The sequence below is a fragment of the Ammospiza caudacuta genome, chromosome 5 (genome assembly GCF_027887145.1).
Source record: "Ammospiza caudacuta isolate bAmmCau1 chromosome 5, bAmmCau1.pri, whole genome shotgun sequence".
NCBI lineage: Eukaryota > Metazoa > Chordata > Aves > Passeriformes > Passerellidae > Ammospiza > Ammospiza caudacuta.
The window spans coordinates 76,752,760-76,775,044 of NC_080597.1; the positions used below are offsets into that span (position 1 = coordinate 76,752,760).

At 47.5% G+C, this 22,285-nt stretch overlaps 1 protein-coding gene across 1 annotated transcript; it reads right to left on the bottom strand.

Moving 5' to 3' along the window:
• Positions 1–419: 419 nt before the first annotated feature.
• Positions 420–9,485, bottom strand: LOC131557458 (uncharacterized). Its single transcript, XM_058804686.1, has 3 exons — positions 8,708–9,485; positions 8,135–8,299; positions 420–4,909 (listed from the first exon to the last, which is right to left on the bottom strand). The coding sequence occupies exon 3, from the start codon at positions 4,518–4,520 to the stop codon at positions 2,484–2,486; it is 2,037 nt and encodes a 678-aa protein (XP_058660669.1). The 5' UTR covers positions 4,521–4,909; positions 8,135–8,299; positions 8,708–9,485; the 3' UTR covers positions 420–2,483.
• Between the last annotated feature and the right edge of the window lie 12,800 nt (positions 9,486–22,285).

Consider the following 22,285-nt stretch of genomic DNA (forward strand, 5'->3'; position numbering starts at 1 on the left):
TCCAATGCAAGCTCTTTCATTTGTGTTCTTGCAGCTGAGCAGATCCTGGGCCCTCGGGAGCTGCGTGTCAGCGAGCACAGCCACAGCTCCCTGAGGCTCTCATGGGTGGCAGCCACGGGCAGGGTGACAGGGTACCATGTCCATGTCCACCCCTCGCTGCCACCGGGGCAGCTGGAGCCAGAGCACCAGAGACAGGTAGGGTCATGTTCCCACGTCACAGGGCCCCAGCTGGGGTTCAGCTCCCAATGTTGGGGTTCAATTCCCAGTGTTGTGGGTTCATCCCGTGTTGAGGGCACAACCTAGTTAGGAGGTGGCACCATGTCCTTCAGCCATCCTGGGCACAGCAGAATTGGTGGGAATTCCTGATGCCGAATTTGCCCCAAAAGGCGAGAATAACTGCTTAAGAGACTCAGCCTAAGTCAGATAAGCAGGAGGTATTTTATTACGACGCGTCGGAGAAATCACGAAATGGATTTCTAAATTATGCACCGCAAAAGCGGGTTTTTATACAATTTTAAACAAGGATTACATCATTTATTACATGCATATTCATAGGCAGGCGGAGTCTTCTGGGAATTCTTGGTCTTCCTCAGTTAAATTTTAAGCTTTTCCTAATTTGGTCTTCTTCCTGTTATCCTTGGCATGTTTTTCCATGACTTAGCTGAAGTAACTGTTATACTTGGCTTGATCCTAACGGGTTGGCAGGTCACTTTAACTTATTGGCTTCCACTTCTTCTTCTTCAAATATTCTAATTCCAAAGTTTCTTCTGTGAGTGTATTTTAGATTACCTATCCAAATATTGTGAGTGTATTTTTACATTGCCTTACCTAAGTATCTGATCAAAGATCTTCCTGAAAGTGTATTTTAGGTTATTTATTAACTGCTGCAATTCCCTTAATATATTTTTGAGTGTCTTTAATTCTTTTATTTTTCAGAAGCTATTAACCATTATAATAAATGGCTTCATTTCCCCCCTTTTCTTATTACTTACGAATTCTTTCGTCAAATTCTAACCCTGTAGGGCGCTGATATGCTCGTACCATAGCCCAGATCATTTGGGTTCTTCTCATTATAATTCTCAGTCTCCACCACATGCAAATATTTGTAAGAGTTAATAGTAACAGAACTATGATTATTATTAGCGTTGGGTGCACCAGATAGTTAAAGACTTGTGTAGCTGTTGGGGAATATCCTACAAAGATATCCCACCAATGATGCTGGCCTACTTGTTCTACTTTAGTCAGGACATTCTGTATTTTTTCTGAATTATGTTCTACCTGCCATACCATTCGTTTGGTTGTTTGATTTACCTTTTGTATTAATTCCCTTACTTTAGGATGTGTGAGCATTGCTTTAAGGACTTCGACGTCCATCCCTATTTGTAATTTCGGTATCTCTTGATATAGGTCAAAATCTGCATTAATTAGCTGTTGAGTAGTTATTGGGACAGTATAATGAAAGTCACAACCTACTATCTTGGTGAAGTTGCATACACAAAAGTTAGTATTGTTAGTCTTTTCTTGGCAATTATCTATGGTGACGTTATCGCAAGCTGTCCTCACACAAGCGCACCCATTCCCTATATAATAAACTTGTGATTGTGTTCTATTATGCGGAAGCATTTCAAAAGTACATACACTGTTTTCAGCATCTAAACATAGATCTTCCGCTTCTACTACAGCGTTTTCACAGACATAGCCTAATTGTCCTCTAGGAATACATGCTTCTGTGTTAACCGATTGCCACCTATTTTTGGTATTATCATAACTAGCCCAGACATTATGGTCTATGGGCTTGACAATAACATCTTGATGTATTGTCCCTAGAGTGAGGATAGGAAAGATAGCTCTTTCCTCTGCTGCACTAATGGTGAGGACATAGGCTTCAATGTGTTCTTGTTGAGGCTCATAAGTGAAATTTACTAATTGCCACCAGGCTTGGTGGTCCTTCTCAAATTGTGTAGTATGATTGTCCTTTAGTATTGTTTCTCTTATCTCTTGAGGTAATATACCTGACGTTCCTTCTCTCATTATTCCTGCCGCTGCTGATTGTACCCATTGTTGTGTCTGAGGGCACTGGATAGCTAGTGCAATTTCTCTGCTAAGTTCCCCTGTATAGTTAGCGAACTTCAAAAAATCCTCTTCAGTATGGTTTGCTACCATGGTTAGTAATTTTACTACAAGTGATTATGTTTCTGCTAATGTGAGCATGGATGAACTGAGGGGCATTTTTAGCTTTCCTAAGTTCGAAGTAACGGTACTTAATTTATTCACTAATACTTCTTGATCTATCGTGTTTAATATACCAAATCCAGTGCCAATCCATCCACTTAGATCTCTTTGTACTCTTCTATGATGAGACCTTGTTGCTAGCCATGCATTCCATCCCTTAAGGCTTTGCTGTATCAATGGTTGGCAACCCTTTTGCAAATACGTAATATCGGTGTGAAGGTTAGTGCCCTATCACCACAGTAGCATTCTTATCAAACTGTTTCCCCACCGTAATCATAAATATACTGATTACCGATTTGGTCTATAGCGTCCCCATTTACAACTTGCATAGCATAAGGTCTACCATACAAAATTTCAAATGGGCTTAACTTTTCTTTTGATCTTGGTTTGACTCTCAGCCTAAGCAGAGCAATAGGCAAAGCCTGATACCACTGCAAATTAGTCTCCTGGCATATTTTGGCAATTTGCTGTTTGATGAGATGATTCATCTTTTCCACTTGCCCACTGGCCTGTGGGCGATAAGGTGTGTGTAGTTGCCATTTGATTTGTAATGCTTTGCTTATTGCTCTCACCACTTTTGCACAGAAGTGTGTACCTCTATCCGAGGAAATGCTCTTTGGTACCCCAAACCGTGGAATAATTTCATTCAACAGTACTTTGGTCACTTCTCTTTCCTTATTTGTCCTACAAGGGAATGCTTCAGGCCACCCAGAAAATGTATCAGTTATTACCAACAAATACCGAAACCCCCCTTTTCTTGGGAGTTCAGAAAAATCAATTTGCCATACTTCACCTGGGAATTTACCTCGATTTATGGCTCCTTGATGTACTTTGGTTCCTGTGTTCGGGTTATTTTTCAGACACCGCTTGCACTGGGACGTAACGTGTTTTATAGTAGTAAATAATTTTGGTCCTGCTATTCTGGTCTGCAAATATTGGTAAAGCGAATCTAGGCCCCAATGGGCCTTCTCATGTTCTGCCTTCACAAACTGCCACATCACGTTTCCTGGTATCACTAACTGTCCTGTTTCTAATCGACCCCAACCATTTTCTAGTATTTTGCCCTTATTCCTTTGAATCCATCTATGATCTGACTCTTGGTAATCTGGCTGGATATTGATATCCAGCTCCCCTGGTATTAGGGCCGCTATTTCCGCTTCCCTATTTCTTGTGGCCGCCAATTTAGCTTCTGTGTCTGCCTTCCTGTTCCCTATCTCTGGTATAGTGTTACCTTTCAGATGTCCCTTACAATGCATTATGGCCACTTGTGCTGGGAGTTGGACCGCCTCTAGCAATCGCAGAATCTCTTCTGCATGTTTGACTGTTTTTCCTTGTGTAGTCAATAGTCCTGTTTCTTTCCAGATGGCCCCATGAGCATGTACAACAGAGAAGGCATATTTAGAGTCTGTCCATATATTAATTTGCATGTTTTCTGCCAATTCCAGGGCTCGGGTCAGAGCTATCAGCTCTGCCTTTTGGGCTGAGGTCCCTGCAGGCAAGGGGTTTGACTCAATTACCCTTTCTGTAGTGGTGACTGCATAGCCAGCCATTCTTACTCCTTGCTTCACGAAGCTGCTGCCATCTGAGAACCAGTTGTCCGCACCTTCGAGCGGCTCTTCTTTGAGATCTGGGCAACTGGAGTAGACGGCTTCAATTGTTTCCAGGCAGTCGTGTTCGATGGGTTCTGCTGGGGCTCTCCCTTCTAGAAATGAAGCTGGGTTCACAATGTTAGTTACCTGAATGGTTACGTCATCTGATTCAGCCAAGATGGCCTGGTATTTTAGGAATCTGGATGGGGACAACCAATGGTTGCCTTTCTGTTCCAGCACGGCTGACACAGTGTGAGATACTAACACAGTCATCTTTTGGCCCAGTGTGAGCTTTCTGGCCTCTTCTATGTTAATTATCACTGCAGCCACTGCCCTCAGACAGCCTGGCCATCCTTTACTTACTTCATCCAGTCGCTTGGAGAAGTAGGCCACAGCTCTCTTGTGTGTTCCCAACTGCTGTGCCAGGACTCCTAGGGCCATCCCTTGTCGTTCATGGGAGAACAGCCAGAATGGTTTTGATACATCTGGGAGACCTAAAGCCGGTGCCCTCATTAGCTCCAGCTTCAACTTCTTGAAGGCCTCTTCTGCCTCGGGAGTCCAAACTAGAACATCCTTGGTTTCTTTCAACAAATCGTACAGTGGTTTAGCAAGTATCCCGTACTGGTAGATCCACAGCCGACACCAACCTGTCATTCCCAGAAAGGCGCGCAGGTCTCTCACCGTCTCTGGTTTGGGCATTTGACAGATGGCCTCTTTCCTAGCTGCTCCCAGGGATCGCTGTCCTCTGGAGACTTCGTATCCCAGGTACACTACTTCTTTTTGCACCAGCTGTGCTTTCTGTTGAGAGACTCGGTATCCACTTAAACCCAGGAAATTTAACAAGGAAATAGTCCATTCAATGCATTCTTCCTCTGTCACTGTTGCTATTAAAAGGTCATCTACGTATTGCAGAAGGGTGCCATCTCCCAGCGGCCTTTCCCACTGTTCTAATTCTTTGGCTAATTGATTCCCAAAAATCGTAGGGGAGTTTGTCCATCCTTGGGGCAATACCGTCCAGGTAAGTTGGGTCTTTCTTCCTTTATCTACAGATTCCCATTCAAAGGCAAAAATCTTTTGACTCTCGGGAGCTAAGGGAAGGCAGAAAAATGCGTCTTTCAAGTCTAATACGGTGAACCAGGCCAAATTATCCTTGAGTCTAGTTAAAAGCGTGTATGGATTAGCAACTAAAGGATGTAATATCTTGGTTATTTCGTTTATTGCTCTCAAATCCTGAACTAGTCTATAAGCTCCATTAGGTTTCTTTACTGGCAAGATTGGTGTATTAAAATCCGATTCACATTCTACCAATAACCCCAGTTCCAGAAACCTTTTGATTATGGGCTCAATCCCCTTCCTGTCTTCTATTCTCAAAGGATATTGTTTTCTTACCACCGGTCTTGCCCCGTCTTTAAGTTCAACAACAATCGGTGCTGCTTGTTTTGATTTTCCAGGTATATCAGTAGCCCATACTAATGGGTATGCCTCGCTCAGGATTCGCTCAAAATTGTGATTCTCAGGTTTAGGTTTCACACAACTGATTGTTAGGCTTAGGGCTGTAATCAGTTGTTCTTCTTTTACTTGAAATTCAAATCTGTCCTTTTTGAACTTTATTATGGCTCCCAAGTTCTCTAGTAAGTCTCTCCCTAGTAGAGGTTTTGGCGAATTTGGCAAATACAGAAACTGGTGTATTCCCATTTGTTTCCCAATTTTGTATTTGATAGGTTTCAAAAAGTAAGCTTTTTCTGGTTGGCCTGTTGCTCCCACAACTTGTACAAATTCATCACTTTTAGGTACCAATTCTTGATTTAAAACCGAAAAGGTTGCTCCCGTATCAATCAAAAAGTCCAATTCCTTTTTACCTTCCCCTAGCTCCATTTTAACCAGTGGGTCTGCTAGGGTATGGCCCACCGGTCCCCCTCATTCACTTTCTTGCTGTGTGGTGGTAGTGGTGACCATTAACCTTCTCTTTAACTGGGGGCATTCCTGTTTCCAGTGTCCCGTCTGTAGGCAGTATGCACATTGATCTGGCCCTACTCTAGCTGGGTGGGGTTGGAACCTTCCTCCCCCTCTCACCGGGTAGCCTCTACCCCTACCCCTGGTTCCAGGTTCCGAGTGACCTGTCTTCTGAGCTGCCACTGCCACAGCCACTACTCGAGCTATCCTCCTGTCCTCCCTTTTCTTCTCCTCAACTTCTCTATTATTATATACCTTCCATGCCTCATTCAACAAGGCCTCCAGGTTTTTATTTTCTGGATGTTCGAGCTTTTGCAATTTCTTTCTGATGTCTGGGTTACTCTGTCCCATCATTAATCCTAACAGGTGTTGTTTCCCTTCTTCCGTTGCTGGGTCCAGGGGTGTGTATTGTCTCATGGCTGCCCTAAGTCTATCCAAAAACTCTGACGGGGTCTCATCCTTTCCCTGCCTAATGTCATATAACATCGACCAATTGATAGCCTTAGGGATCGCATTACGCAAGCCCATCGCTATCAGCTTTCTGTACTGCACCAATCGTCGATAGTGCTCTTCGTTGCCCGGATCCCATTCTGGTTTACTGCTGGGGAAATTATCTTCTAGTCTCCCTGATAATACTTGAGCATGTCGTTTTCCTGTTTCCAATACGAGTTCCCTTTCTGTATCTGTCAATTCTGACAACATCACCTCTATATCTTCCCAATCAATATCTAAATTCTTTGCCATTAATTCAAACCTCTTCGCTACTCCCTCTGGATTCCTCCTGAAGTTCTTTGCCTCATCCCTCCAATTGTTCAGATCACTTGTGGAGAACGGTACCTTTACCCTGGTCCTTTCTCCTACCATTGGCATAAGTTGTCGGAGAGGGGCTATTGTATGGTTCCGTTCCTCTTCTTGCTTTGCTTCCCTCCGTGCCACAGATCTGGTATAATACGAATGACTAGTCCCTTCCCCAGGATCTTCCTGTGCCTCAATGTCTTCCCTATTCTTTCTCTTCTCTTTTCTCTTTCCCTTTCCCTGTTCTTCATCTTCACCTTCTATTTCTGTTAACTCTTTTCCTACTACCCCCCTGGCATGGTTTACACAGTCCAGCCGCGCCTCGCTCTGCATCTGTCGCCTTTCTTCCCGCATCTGCCGGCGCCTATCCTGTTCCGGGCTACTGTCCTCATCTTCTGTTCCCCTTCCATCTCTCTTATCCTCTATCTGAATTATTATATTCAGCTTCTGTGAGTTGTTCTCTGCCTCCCTTTCGCATGTCTCAGTGTCATTCTTCTCACTATACCTTAGCTTAGAGACGTTGCCTCCTAGTGAGTTATCCCCAGTCCTCGGTGTGCTGGTTTCTATTCTACAGGTACCTGATTTCCCAAAACCTCCATTTCTGGGTGTACTACCATCCCCATATGGACTTAGTTCGGGGAGGCTGCGTGTCTCCCCTCGACTCTCTGTTCCATGTGGGCTGCCTTCTTCCCTCTCAACTTCTAATCTGGGTGGGTTGTCAGCATCCCTGTAGCTTCCCAACCCCTGTGGACTATCTGGTCCCTGCGGGTTGCTTTCCCTCTTGTCCATCCCCGATTTTAATGGGCTATCCTCCTCCCAAGTGTTATCTAGTTTCTGAGGACTGTGCCCAAACTTAGATTTCCACCATCATTCCAGCTCCTTTAAGGGGCTAGGATCCCCTTGTTCCTCCTTTGGCCTGGGAAGAGGCCCTTCCCGTCCTGGGGCGAATGGATGGTATTCCCACAGGCTTATTTCGCTCTCCTTTCCACTATCTCTTCTTGTCAATTTAAGACATTGTTGCCCAATGCTACATGCATCACAGCACCGTTCTTTAGGCTTTGAACCTTTCTTATCTTTTTCCAGGGCTAGCACTAGGGGGTCCTGAGGTGCTACATTTACCCCGCACTCTTTTTGCCACTCCGGTTTATTTCTTAGGGTAAAGAACATATCAGCATACATCACTTCGTCCCATTTGTTAAGTCGGCGAAGGAAAAGCATCAATTGCAAAATAGTATTATAATTAGTTGTTCCCTCCGGCGGCCATTTCTCATTGTCATCTAACTTGTACAACGGCCACCACTGCGTACAATATTTAAGGAGTGTCTTTTTACTTATGTTTCCCCCCGGGATCCCTCCCAAGTCCTTCCAGTGTTTTAGGATACATCCTAAGGGGGTTTTCATATTTACGTCCTTACTCTGTTGACTTCCCATAGTTATTCCCTGTGTTGGTTTAACACTTCACACACAATTTTCAGTCGCTTTTGTCCTGGCTTCTCGCGTCGCAGCGATGCTGCATCTTATTCACTCTCAACCATACACGCGCACCTTTATAAAGGAATTCCTACCTTATGGTCTATATCAGAACAGACTGTTACCGGGTTTGGTCACGCGAGGTCACCTACAGACCGTGAGACACCGGTTTGCCAGATTCGTGCAATCGCAACCGTAGACAGTGTAACAATTGCAGGAGGTCACAATTTTCTTCCGGATATCTATCAACTTATTCTCTTCTAAAAATTATAGAGAGAGCAGCAAAATATTTTTTTGTAAGATTTTGCAACAAACACATAGAACAGACACAAAAGATCACCGGCTGACAGACCTCTTCAGATAGCAGTTTCAGTTCTTAACCCTTAATTCACAGTATTACAACATCAAACACAATGTTAAAACAGTTTCCCATACAGACCAAAAAATACCAAGATAAACAAACACTTCTTTCAGCAGGACTTTTGTCCTTTTCTTTACAAAAACAATGCCGGGAATCTCCTGGCAAACCAATGCTAGCAACAACCCTGGCAAACCAATGCTAGCAACCCAATGGGATTCGTTACCGGGGCGTCCCCCAGCTTTCCCTTCGGGCGGTCACGTCTGACCCCCGTTTCCTTACCAATAAAACCAATAAACAATTAAAATACCTCTTAATTGAAGCAGGAGATGCAGGGAACCCTCCGTCCACCAAGGCGCCAGTCCAGGGGGGGTCTCTTCTTGACAAAAATTCGTCAGGGGCGCCCAGAGAATCCCGACCCCGGACCCGGCCCGGGAGGACCTCAGGGCCCGGATCTCCTGTCTGGTCCCATCTGGGTCGCCAGAAAATGATGCCGAATTTGCCCCAAAAGGCGAGAATAACTGCTTAAGAGACTCAGCCTAAGTCAGATAAGCAGGAGGTATTTTATTACGACGCGTCGGAGAAATCACGAAATGGATTTCTAAATTATGCACCGCAAAAGCGGGTTTTTATACAATTTTAAACAAGGATTACATCATTTATTACATGCATATTCATAGGCAGGCGGAGTCTTCTGGGAATTCTTGGTCTTCCTCAGTTAAATTTTAAGCTTTTCCTAATTTGGTCTTCTTCCTGTTATCCTTGGCATGTTTTTCCATGACTTAGCTGAAGTAACTGTTATACTTGGCTTGATCCTAACGGGTTGGCAGGTCACTTTAACTTATTGGCTTCCACTTCTTCTTCTTCAAATATTCTAATTCCAAAGTTTCTTCTGTGAGTGTATTTTAGATTACCTATCCAAATATTGTGAGTGTATTTTTACATTGCCTTACCTAAGTATCTGATCAAAGATCTTCCTGAAAGTGTATTTTAGGTTATTTATTAACTGCTGCAATTCCCTTAATATATTTTTGAGTGTCTTTAATTCTTTTATTTTTCAGAAGCTATTAACCATTATAATAAATGGCTTCATTCCTGAGGGTTGAAGTGAAGGTGTAGATACACCATGGGACCTGCCAGTTTCAGTTCTCAGTGTTGAGTTCAGTTCCCAATGTTGGATTTCCTTTCCCAATGTTGTGGGGTCGTCCCATGTTGATCCCACAGCCCAGTTAGGAGGTGGCACCATGTCCCTAACTATTCTGGTCACAACGGAATTGATGGGAATTCCTGAGGGTTGAAGTGAAGCTGTAGATCCACCATGGGATCCACCAGTTTCAGTTCCCAAAGTTGGGGGTTCATTCTGTGTGGAGGGCACAGCCCAGTTAGGAGGTCACATCACGTCCCTCAGCCATCCTGGGCACAGTGGGATTGGCAGGAATTCCTGAGGGCTGAAGTGGAGGTGTGGATCCACCAGTTTCAGTTCTCAGTGTTGGGTTTCCTTTCCCAATGTTGTGGGGTCATTCCCTGTTAAGGGCACAGCCCAGTTAGGAGGTGGCACCATGTCCCTCAACTGTCCTGGGCACAGTGGGATTGGCAGGAATTCCTGAGGATTGACATGAAGCTATAGATCCATTCTGGGTGTAGATCCACCAGTTTCAGTTCCCAAAGTTGGGTGTTCATCCCATGTTGAGGGCACAGCACAGTTAGGAGGTCACTCCATGTCCCACAGCCGTCCTGGTGACAGCGGGATTGGTAGGAATTCCTGAAGGTTGAAGTGGAGGTGTGGATCCACTATTGGATCCACCAGTTTCAGTTCCCAGTGTTGTGGGGTCATGCCATGTTGAGGGCACAGCCTGGTTAGGAGGTGACACCACATCCCTCAGCCGTCCTGGGACAGCAGGATTGGCAGGAATTCCTGAGGGTTGAAGTGGAGATGTGCATCCACCATGGGATCCACCAGTTTCAATCCCCAATGTTGGGTTTTAGTTCCCAATGTTGGGTTTCCTTTCCCAATGTTGTGGGGTCATCCCATGTTGAGGGCACAGCCCAGTGAGGAGGTCACACCTCAGCCATCCTGGGCACAGTGGGATTGGTAGGAATTCCTGAGGATTAACGTGAAGCTGTAGATCCACCATGGGTATGGATCCACCATTCCCAGTGCTGGTTCCAGCTCCCAATGTTGGGGGGGTCATGCTGGGTTTAGAGGTGGCACCCAACCTTCCCAATACCCAATCCTTCCTCTCCTTATCTTTATGGTGCCACCACTCCATCCCATCCAGCCTCTCTGGCAGCATCTCCTGCTCCTCCTGCTGCCAAGGCTGTTCATTTTGGTGAGATCTCTGTGGATTTTGGGATTTTCCATGTCCTTGTGTGAGGGATGCTGCCGTGTGCTCCAGTTCATCCCACACAGCACAAAGTTTGGGAGTAAAACTGAAGGGCACAAGATACTTGCCCTAAAAGCTTTGATTCCTAATAATAGAACAAAGCTATGAAAGCTTAAATTATTAAAGTGGAGATTATTAATTGTATTAATTATTAAAATTGTATTTAACTGGAATGATCATCCTTGGCAGCTTCTGTGTTTTCCCTGTTATTATGAGATCCTGAACTTCTGTTTCCATGTCCTGCCCTCAGGTTACATCAAAAATTCCTTCTCTGAGCTTAAAAAGGAACTTTCTTGGTTGTTTTCCCTTCATTTTCTTCAAAGGAATTTGAGATCACCTTTGCCCTTATGCACTCGCCATGTTTTATTTCCTGGGCTATTCCACAATTTGAGGCTCACAACCTCTGGGTGAGGGTTTAAGAGGCTCCTGCTCATGGAAGTCACCTGGAGGAGGTGTGGCAGGTGGCCTGGTGTTCTGCTATGGGTGTGACACCCATGTCCCTTGTCCCCCTGTGTGGCAGATGGAGGTGGACGGGGACACCACCACGGTGCTGGTGACAGGTCTGAAGCCCAGCACCAAGTACGTGCTGACAGTGAGGGCCAGCTATGGAGGGACCCTCGGGGAGCCAGCAGCCACCAAAGGGAAAACAGGTGAGGGTCCCCTGGGATGGGGGGAGGGATGGATGGAGGGATGATGGATGGATGAGGGATGGAGGCTTGGAAGAAAGGAAGGAAGGATGGAGGGATGGTGGGAGGAAAGGAGGGGGTGGGTGGGTGGATGGATGGATTGTGGGATGGAGGGATGAGGGAAGGAAGGAAGGAAGGAAGGAAGGAAGGAAGGAAGGAAGGAAGGAAGGAAGGAAGGAAGGAAGGAAGGAAGGAAGGAAGGAAGGAAGGAAGGAAGGAAGGAAGGAAGGAAGGAAGGAAGGAAGGAAGGAAGGAAGGAAGGAAGGAAGGAAGGAAGGAAGGAAGGAAGGAAGGAAGGAAGGAAGGAAGGAAGGAAGGAAGGAAGGAAGGAAGGAAGGAAGGAAGGAAGGAAGGAAGGAAGGAAGGAAGGAAGGATGAGAGATGGATGGATGAGAGATGGATGGAGGGATGGATGGATGGATGGACGGATGAGAGATGGACGAATGGATGGATGGATGAGAGATGGACGAATGGATGGATGGACGAATGGATGGATGGACGGATGGATGGATGGACGGATGGATGGATGGACGGATGGATGGATGGATGGATGGATGGATGGATGGATGGATGGGTTTGGAGCTTCAAATTTTACTAGAGAAGCTTCCATTGAGTCCTGAGGTGCAGGAAGCTCCTTGGCTTTCCAAACTCCTCCAAGAGGAGCCTGGACGAGGCTGGATCCAATCCCAACCCCAGGCTGTCAATGCATTAAATCTAAGGAGTTATAGAGGTGTGGTTGAACCTTTGTCCAAGGATAAAGATGGCAAACATGGTTTATTTATATTATATAAAATTTATATTAAAATTCATGATTCCTTATGATAAATAAGTAGATTACAAGATCTTAATAAGAATTATTTACTGCACGGTAGAGAAGCTAAAACTACCAGGACAGGACAGAATCATGCACTTTATCAAAGTAATTATACCATAGTAATTACATTGAAGTGATTATATTACAGTAATTGTAATATAATTAGCAAAAAAAAACCAACACAATTCTTGAAGTAGAGGTTGATGTCACTCACCCAGACCAATGTCCAGGGGCAGATCTCTTCTTCTGACCCTCAAGGGGTGACTTTGAGGGGTGTCCCCACCCAAAGCAGGAATCTCCATTCCCAAGAAAGGACATGGGGACATGTCAGGAGAACATTTGAAAGTGGGTCTGGACTTTCACCACCTCTGCTTTCAGGGATTTTCACAGTTTAGGGAGTTCACTACTCCCACTCTGCTCCCTGGATGAAGCCCCAATCCTGCTCAGCCCGAGGGGTTTTGTGAAGAATTATTCCTTCCTTCCTTCCTTCTCTGCCTTTTGCTCACCCTCTGTGACGTCCGGAATTGTTTGTCTTCTTGAGGGAAGGTCTCTGACAGGATGAATAAATAAAGGGGTGACTTTGAGGGGTGTCCCCACCAAAAGCAGGAATCTCCATTCCCAGGAAGGGACATGGGGATATGTCAGGAGAACGTTTGAAAGTGGGACTGGACTTCCATCACCTCTGCTTTTAGGGATTTTCTGAGTTCCCTAATGCCACTCTGCTCCTGGGATGAAGCTCCAATCCTGCTTAGCCTGAGGGATTTTGTGAAGAATTATTCCTTCCCTCCCTTCCCTTTCTTCCCTGACTTTTGTTCCCTCCCCTCACCCCCTGCAATGTCGGGAATTGTTTGTCTTCTTGAGGGAAAGTCTCTGACAGGATGAATAAATAAAGCTCCTCAATGAGGTTTGGCTCATCTGTACTTGCCAACAAGATGGAATGTCTTTATGGGTGGAAATAAAGCCATTTGATCTCTCCTCGTATTATCCCCAACACGAAGCCAGAGGCAGGAGCCATAAATCCACCTGCTGTGGCTGGCTGGATCCAAACGGGCTCCTCTCCCTTGGAATTGTGGCTGTGGGAGCAAAGCAGGCTTTGATTCATGGCTCTGATTCCTGCTCAGTCTGCAAGAAATGCAGAGTTTCCCCTGCCATGGGGAGATTTCCTCTGCTTGTGAGAGGGTATTTCAGATCCCAGCACCATTCCCAGAGAAAACTCCCAAACTTTCAGCCCTGGGATGTTTCATCCCTATTGGAACAAAGGGTTGGTAGGAGGGGGATTGTTGATTTTAAGGAACCAGAGTTGGTGCTTCTCCTCTTTGTGTCTCTCTGCCCCTGAGGACAAAAGATTTTCCAAGGATTTTTCCATTATTCTGGCACTGCCACCTCCATTTCTGCCCTATTTTTATGTCCCAAAGCTCCCGTGCCTCCAGTCACCAATTTCCGTGTGATAGAAGAAGGACTTTTCAGCCTGAGGGTGGCTTGGACACCTCCCCTGGGCAAGCTGGAGGGCTACAAGATCTACATCCCCAGGGGTGAGTTTTATTACTTCTTTATTAATTTTAGTCAATTTTTAGTTGATTCTTCTTATCTTTTTCTTGGCGTTTGCTTTAAAAGGAGCAGTGATCCAAGGGCAGGGAAGGTGCTGTGAACTCCTGGCATGACTGTGGAAAACGTCCAGGATAGACATTTCCAAATATCGTGGTTCTTCCAGGATGAAGGAGACTCCTTGGAAGAACAAGCTGAGGATGATGCTGTGAATTCCTTGTTTTCCCTGGCACATCCAGATGTTTTTCCCTCTCGAGTACCTGCTCTGGTTGGATTTGGGATGAGTTTAGGGTGCCTCCCACTCCTCTCTGTGGGATCTGAGGGCTGGCACAGCACAGCCAGAGTTCCAAGCAACACCACATGGATTGGGAGACTCCAACCATGCCCCTGAGCCACCTCCATGGTGTGAAGACCTCCCTGGCGGGATTTATCCTCATGGGAATCCTTCACCATCCCTTTTCCCCTCGATTTTGCAGCCAACAAGCCCGGGGTGACCCTCGAGCAGATCCTGCGGGGCGATGTCTCTTCCCACCTGCTGGAAAACCTGCAGGAGGACAGGGAATACAGCATCAGCATCTACGCCGTGTATCCCGAGGGCCCGAGCCAGCCCGTGGCTGCTCTGGGCAGGACACGTAAGAGATGGGTGGGCCCTTTTGTCCCCCCTCCCCATGGTTGGTACCTTTTGTCCCCAGCTATCCTGTCCCCACCTCAGAGTTGGTGCCCTCGTGCACCAGGATCTTCCCAATTCCATCCTAACTCTTCCCTTCTCTCATGGACATCCTCAGTGCCATCCTAAAGTTTTGGGGGAATCGTTTTCCCTCCTGTTTTGCACCCACACTTCACAAAGTTGGTGCTCGGGGATGTTTGGTCCTGAATAGTCACAGGTTGGAATGTTCTCCCTCTGGTTCATGAGATGATTTCAGTCCCCTGGGCAGGAGCTCCTAGAAATCCCTCTCTTGGCATTGTTAAGGCTGGAAAAAACCCTCGAAGATCCCTGAATCCAACCATCCCCACCTCGGAGTTGGTGCCCTCACGCACCAGGATCTTCCCAATTCCATCCTAACTCTTCCCTCATGGACATTCCCTCAATGCCAACATAAAGTTTGGAGGAATGTGGGAGATCGTTTCCCTCCTGTTTTGCACCCACACTTCACAAGGTTGATTGGTCCCAAACAGGGGACAAGGACAGATTGGGTTGTTCTCCCTCTGGTTTATGAGATGCCCTCAGCTCCTGGGCAGGAGCTCCTGGAAATCCCCTTTTTGGCATCATTAAGGCTGGAAAATCCCTCTAAGATCCCCAAATCCAACCATCCCCACCTCAGAGTTGGTGCCCTCACGCACCAGGATCTTCCCAATTCTATCCCAACTCTTCCCTCGTGTGGGATCTCAGCACCTCAGGATGGAGGTGCAGAGTGGCCAAGACCACCCTTGGGGGGCTCGGGAGTCCTGGAATGTTGCCAGAAGTGTCTGGTGGCTGGACTTTGATCCGACACAGGAGATGAGACCTGTATGAGGACTGGGAGGAATTCACTGGGTGAATGGTGAAGGGATAAGTTAGTTAAAGTGTAAAACACAGGGTTTAGGATTTTGGTACAGGGGGGTCTAAAGAAGTAAGATGGAGGAATTGGGGCGTGTCCTGTTCTTCTTCTTCTTCTTCTTGGCCTCCATCTTCTGTGGTGATGGTGGCACTTTGGGATTGGTTATTACTAGAAGTGCACCGGTTAATAAGGGTAGAAGGTATTGGGGAAAAATGATAAATATTGTACACGTAACTTCGGGTATAAAGATAAGTGACCGCCCCGGGGCTTGTGGAGTGTGCCCATGGCTGACTTGCTGTGCAGACCTCTGTTGGGCTGAAAGAAAATCTTTTAGATAAACAATTAATAAACACCAAGACCAAGACAAGATCAGAAGTCTCTCCTCGTCCTTTGAAGCGCCGGGCTCTTCAAGGCCATCCCTGGGCCTTTCCAGGTCACCTAAACAGCACCTTGTAAGAAAACTTACAAGCCTAAACAGCCGAGAAACCGAGCAAGTGGCATCCCTGAGCTATCTCCGGTCATAAATCAGCAGCAAAGAGAAACATGAAATCTACACCCTCGTGGACATGGGCATCCTCAGTGCCATCCTAAAATTTGGGGGAATGTGGGAGATTGTGAAGTGTGGGTGCAAAACAGGAGGGAAAATGAGGTTGGTTGGTCCCAAACAGGGGACAGGGACAGGTTGGGCTATTCTCCCTCTGGTTTATGAGATGGTTTCAGCCCCTGGGCAGGAGCTCCTGGAAATCTCTCTCAGGGAATCATTAAGGCTGGAAAAACCCTGTAAGATCTCTGAATCCAACTGTCACCAACCACGTCCCCAAGTGCCACATCCATGTGGCTTTGAAATCTCTCCAGGGATGTGACTCCACCACTGCCCTGGGCAGCTCCTCCAATGCCTGACCCCCCTTTCCATCCAGAGGTTTTTTCCAAAATCCAACCTGAACCTCCCCTGGCACAGCTTGAGGCCATTCCCTCTTGTCCTGCCCCTCGTTCCATGGGAGCAGAGCCCAGTTCCACCCGGCCACCTCCCTTCAGGTGTTCCCTTCACCCAGGTGAGCTGGAGGAACATTCATGGAGAAATATTAAGTTTCCCCAAAAGTCCTCCATTCCCAACTGAGGGCTCCTAAATTTTATTTCTTTTCCTCCTTGTAGTGAAGCTCCTGCCTGTGGAGAACCTCGTGCTGCAGAACGAGACCACGGACACACTCCAGGCCCGGTGGAGCCCTGTGCGGGGAGCAACGGGATACAGGCTCACCTGGACATCAGCAGGTATGGATGGGGTGGGATTCAGGCTCACCTGGACATCAGCAGGTATGGATGGGGTGGGATTCAGGCTCACCTGGACATCACCTGGACAGGGCTGGGGGTGTGTAGGGCACACAGGGCATGGAAAAGGTGGGATCTGTGAGATTCCCAAGGTGTTGGATGCACTTTGGATTGGATTGGATTGGATTGGATTGGATTGGATTGGATTGGATTGGATTGGATTGGATTCCATCTTTGTCCAGAGGGAATTTGGATTTTTTTTTTTTCTCTGCCGTGGGTGCCAAAATTTCCTGCTGTGGCTCTGCATGAAGCAGGCTGGTGGATATCCAGCCTTGTTACCTGGAATTGTTATTCCTTGAGGAGCCTTGGAATAGCTGAGAAGCTGGGAAAACCCTCCCTGCAGAGCTGCACAGCCCTGAGTATTGGGGGTCACCCCTTTTTTGGGGGACAGCTGAGTGTGTGATTTTTTGGGGGGACAGCCTGGAAGTGCCTGTGCTGGTGGCTTTTCTCACTGCAGCACTAAAACCAAACTGCATTCCCCAGAATCCTCATTTTTCGGCAAAATTGGGAGTTTGGAGACAGATCGACCTTTGCAGCTGGAGCTTTTGCCCTGAGCACAAAGATATTTTCCATGGGAGGAGGAGCAGGAGTGAGAAATTCCAGCTTGATGGCAGATTTTGGCCTTGGGAGATGGATGTTTCTGGGGCTCAGGGGTGTCAGGACACCCAGGCTTTGAACAAAAACCACGTTTTCCTCTCCCTCAGCTCCCCTGGTTGTGGTGGAAGGAGACATCTCCACCAGGAAAGTCAAGGATTAATGGGAGAACAGCTCCAAAGGTCACCAGGAGGGAAAAACCTTCCAGGGAAGACATAAAACAGCTTTTATGGCTTTGTAATGAACTAAAACTCAGCAGTTTGCTGTTCCCAATATCCCAGCTAGGAACGGAGCTCGGTCTGGGAGTGGGGACACTGAGGGCGCAGTGGCACAACCACATCGCCTCCACCCCGAATTTCCAGCTGCTTTTGCACCTGGTGCCAGCTCACCCCAATTCCAGGGGTGGAAAATTCCAAGGGCAGCCCTCCCTGGCTTCTGGGTCCTCTTCCCAAACCCCATCCCAGGATTAGGGATGTGGTGATGGGATCCCATCTTAAGCACGGGAGGGGTTTGGTTTTCCTTGTCTGACTTTTAAAACCGGGATTAGATGAGCACAAACTCTGCGTCTGCTTCCCAAACCTCACTCCCTCTTGGGATTAAAGATGTGGTGATGGGATCCAGGCCCTGCTGCACGGGAGGGGTTTGGTTTTCCTCATCTGGTTTTTAAAACCGGGATTAGATGAGCACAAACTCTGGGTCCACTTCCCAAACCCCACCCCATCTCAGGATTAGGGATGTGGTGATGGGATCCCGTCCCAAGCACAGAAGGGATTTGGTTTTCCTTGTCTGGCTTTTAAAACCGGGATTAGATGAGCACAATCTCTGGGTCCTCTTCCTAAATCCCATCCCAGGATTGGGGATGTGGTGATGGGATCCGGACCCTACTGCACGGGAGGGGTTTGGTTTTCCTGGTCTGACTTTTAAAACCGGGATTAGATGAGCACAAATTCTGGGTCTGCTTCCCAAACCCCATCTCATCCCAGAATTAAGGATTGTGGTGATGAGATCCGGTCCCAAGCAAGGGAGGGGTTTGGTTTTCCTCGTTTGGCTTTTAAAAGTGGGATTAGATGAGCACAAACTCTGGGTCCACTTCCCAAACCCCACCCCATCCCGGGATTAGGGATGTGCTGATGGGATCCCGACCCTGCTGCACGGGAAGGGTTTGGTTTTGCTCGTCTGGCTTTTAAAACCGGGATTAGGTGAGCACAAACCGGAGCTGGGGGATGTGGAGAGCAGGTGGGAAAAGGGGGATGGGGCTCCTGGTGCTGCTGGAACGGAAAATGGGGACGTGGCACCATCCAGTGACCAAAGTGGAAAAGGCATTTTCCCTCTTGTAGAGGTTTTCCTCCACATCCTGCTGCCTGCCGCTGGGAATCGGGGTGGATCCGCAGGAATCCGGGTTTAACTCTTCTCCTGCTGGGCACGTTTAGCTAAACTGGGTCTAGCCCCAACAAGGACATTAAAACTGGGCTTTGGGGCTTCAGCTGCTGCAGGGAAGGCAGGGTGACTCCAGCACGGAGTCACCAGGGCTGGGCAGGATGCCCTTTTATGGGATCATTCCCAGACCTCAAAATGCCCGGTTTGGGGTTTTTCTGATTTTTTTGCAAATCCTGAGCTGCCTCAGTGATCCCCGAGCTCTTCCCGGGTGGATGTGAATTATTTCCACCTGCACCCACCCGGGTGGGCTGAGACAGGGGCTGGGACAAGGGCTGGGCCAGGGGACAGTGGCTGAGCCAGGGAACAGGGGCTGAGCCAGGGGACACCGTTCCCTTCACAGAGGGCAGCATCCAGGACGTGACCCTCGGCAGCTCCTACAGCTACTACATGATCCAGGGGCTGGAGGCGGGCATGGAGCACACGGTGACCATCAACCCCATCTTTGGGGACATCGAGGGACCGGTGGTGACCGGCAAAGCCACCACGGGTGAGTGTCCTGCAGCAGGGGTGGCGCTCAGCCCACGCAGACATGGGAGGTGCTGGCACAGAACTGGTGTCACTCCTGTCACTTCTCTGTGCCGTTGGGTTTGGGGAGCTCTTTGGAGCTGTTGGGACCTCGATGGAGCTGGGCAACTCTTCTCTCCTGCAGTGGCTTCCAGCACTGTCCAGATGCTGAAAGTGAGTGAGATTTCCATCAACAGCCTCCTGGTGTCCTGGGATTCAGTCATGGGAGCCACCGGGTACCGGCTGGCCTGGGGTCCGACACCAGGTGAGATCCCTCTCTGCTCTCCTGGAATGGGAGAGCCTCAGGAGTGCTGGGAGTGGGGCAGGTGCAGCTCATGAACTGCTCCAAGCAGCCTTTCCCACAATTCCAGAGCATGAACTGAAGCCAGGGATTATTCCTGGCCCTGAGGTGATGTCGTTACAGAACACGACACAGCACAAAGCACCACGATCCCATCGCAAGAGTGTGATGGTGTTCACAGGGGATTTCAGACTGGGGAAGAGACGAGGATCTGACTCCATGTTTCCCAAGGCTGATTTATTATTTTATGATATATATTACATTAAAACTATACTAAAAGAATAGAAGAAAGGATTTCATCAGAAGGCTAGCTAAGAATAGAACAGGAAAGAATGATAACAAAGGTTTGTGGCTCGGCTCTCTGTCTGAACCAGCTGGGCTTTGATTGGCCATTAATTACAAACATCCAGCATGGCCCAATCATTGTTTACATTTTGTTCCTGAGGCCTCTCAGCTTCTCAGGAGGAAAAATCCTAAGGAAAGGATTTTTCATAAAATATGTCTGCGACACGAGAGAGATTTATTATAGCAACACGTTGCTTTTATACTTTTTCAAGATATTTGCATTCACTGAACAGACACATTGACTGCCCATTGGTTATAGGAAAGAAACAAAGTTCTCAGTGGGTGTTCAAGGAGCCACATCACTCTGTGAGCCAGCTGGAGTCTGTATCTCTTAACTTTCTCTCCTCCATCACATCTCCATGGTGACAACCTTGGTGTCTTCCTCAGGAGAGATAAGGGGCTTTCCTTATCATCAGGAGGCCTTTGCTGGCTCACAAGAACAGCACAGAATGTCTTTCCTACAAGGTACCAGCCTGGCCCCAGCCCCACACAGTGAGTCCCCAGGAAGGAGACAAGGAACATTCCCAAGTTCCTGTGGTCCCTGGATGTGAGATGGTTTGGACAGAGTTCCTCACAACTAGTTTGGATCACTTAGGTGTTAAAATTCCAAAATAAATAACCACAGGAAAACTCTCCCTTGCCCTGGTGGACACATGGAATCCAAGCATCCCTGAGGCTGGGAAACACCTCCAGGTCCAACCTGTGCCCAATCCCCACCTTGTGATGGAAGTGCCACCTCCAGGTGTTCCTTGGACACCTCCAGGGATGGGCACTCCAAACCACCCTGGGCAGCCCCTTTCAATGCCTGAGCACGCTTTCCATGAGGAAATTCCTGCTGAATTGTCCTGGAGCAGGTGTCCCCCATGAGGAAATAATTGTCCTAGAGCAGGTGTCCTCCATGAGGAAATTCCTCCTGAATTGTCCTGGAGCCTGAGTCCTCCATGAGGAAATACCTGCTGAATTGTCCTGGAGCAGGTGTCCTCCATGAGGAAATAATTTTCCTGGAGCAGGTGTCTTCCATGAGGAAATTCCTCCTGAATTGTCCTGAAACAAGTGTACTCCATGAGGAAATAATTGTCCTGGAACTTGTATCCTCCATGAGGAAATTCCTCCTGAATTGTCCTGGAACAGGTGTCCTCATGATAGTGGAACCCTGGAAAAAGTTAAAGATAGAATCTAAAAATGTTAGGCTTTGTGCTTTCCCAGATCAACTGCACCTGCGTAAGCAGTATGATAAATTACATAATTGTTAGATGTGATGATTGTTTAGTAATTAAATGTAATTATTATATAACCATAAGAAGAATAGTGAGAAGCTATGTTGGAAATTCAGAGAGGGGCTAAATTTATGTATACAATAGAACAATATAAGTTTAATAATTAACATGAAAGTTATGTAATGATAGAGTATAAAACATGATCATTTCGGATGTATGGTCGGAGTCAGATTTGGGTTGAATATACCCCGATTCCCAGAGCTCTTAATAAAAAGCACCGCATATAGTCCCCGTGATTGTGTTTTTGAATGCTAACACTCCATGAGGAATTCCTCCTGACTTGTCCTGGAGCAGGTGTCCTCCATGAGGAAATTCCTCCTGAATTGTCCTGGAGCAGGTGTCCTCCATGAGGAAATAATTGTTCTGGTGCCGGTGTCCTCCATGAGGAAATTCCTGCTGAATTGTCCTGGAGCAGGTGTCCTCCATGAGGAAATAATTTTCCTGGAGCAGGTGTCTTCTATGAGGAAATTCCTCCTGAATTGTCCTGGAGACAGCGTAATCCATGAGGAAATAATTGTCCTGGAGTAGGTGTCCTCCATGAGGAAATTCCTCCTGAATTGTTCTGGAGCAGGTGTCTTCCATGAGGAAATTCCTGCCGAATTGTCCTGCAGCAAGTGTCCCCCAGCAGAGGGAACGCGGTGGATTTCCCAGGATGCCACAGAGCTGCTCTCCAGCCTCGTTCTCCTCTCTTTTCTCTTCCCAAGAGTTCTTTGGCAAGGACCGTCCCCGGCACCTGTCCCTGGGCCGGTCAGTGACGTCCCAGCAGCTCCGTGGCCTGGCCCCCGATGCCGAGTACGTCATCTCCCTGTCCGTGCTCTTCGGCCCCGGGGAGGGCCCTGGCATCACCACCTCAGCCAGGACAGGTGAGTGCAGGAGCAGGATGGAGGAGCTACCACAGGACGTAACCTCTGAGTATCTGGTTCGAGCTCATGTGTCCCTGACTGGGGCTATTCCTGTGCTCCGGGCCTGGGAAGAGATTCAGGTTTGTAAGGTCCCAGATTGGTTGGGGTTGGAAGGGTTGAAAGGTTTGGAATAACTGGATGGGTTGGAAGGGTTGGAAAGTTTGGAACAGCTGGAAAAGTTGGAAGGGTTGCAAATGTTGGACGAGTTGGAAGAGTTGGAAAGTTTAGAAGGGTT

Coding starts and splice junctions, on each gene's coding strand:
- LOC131557458 (XM_058804686.1), bottom strand. CDS start 4,520: ATGCCCAAACCAGAGACGGTGAGAGACCTGCGCGCCTTTCTGGGAATG.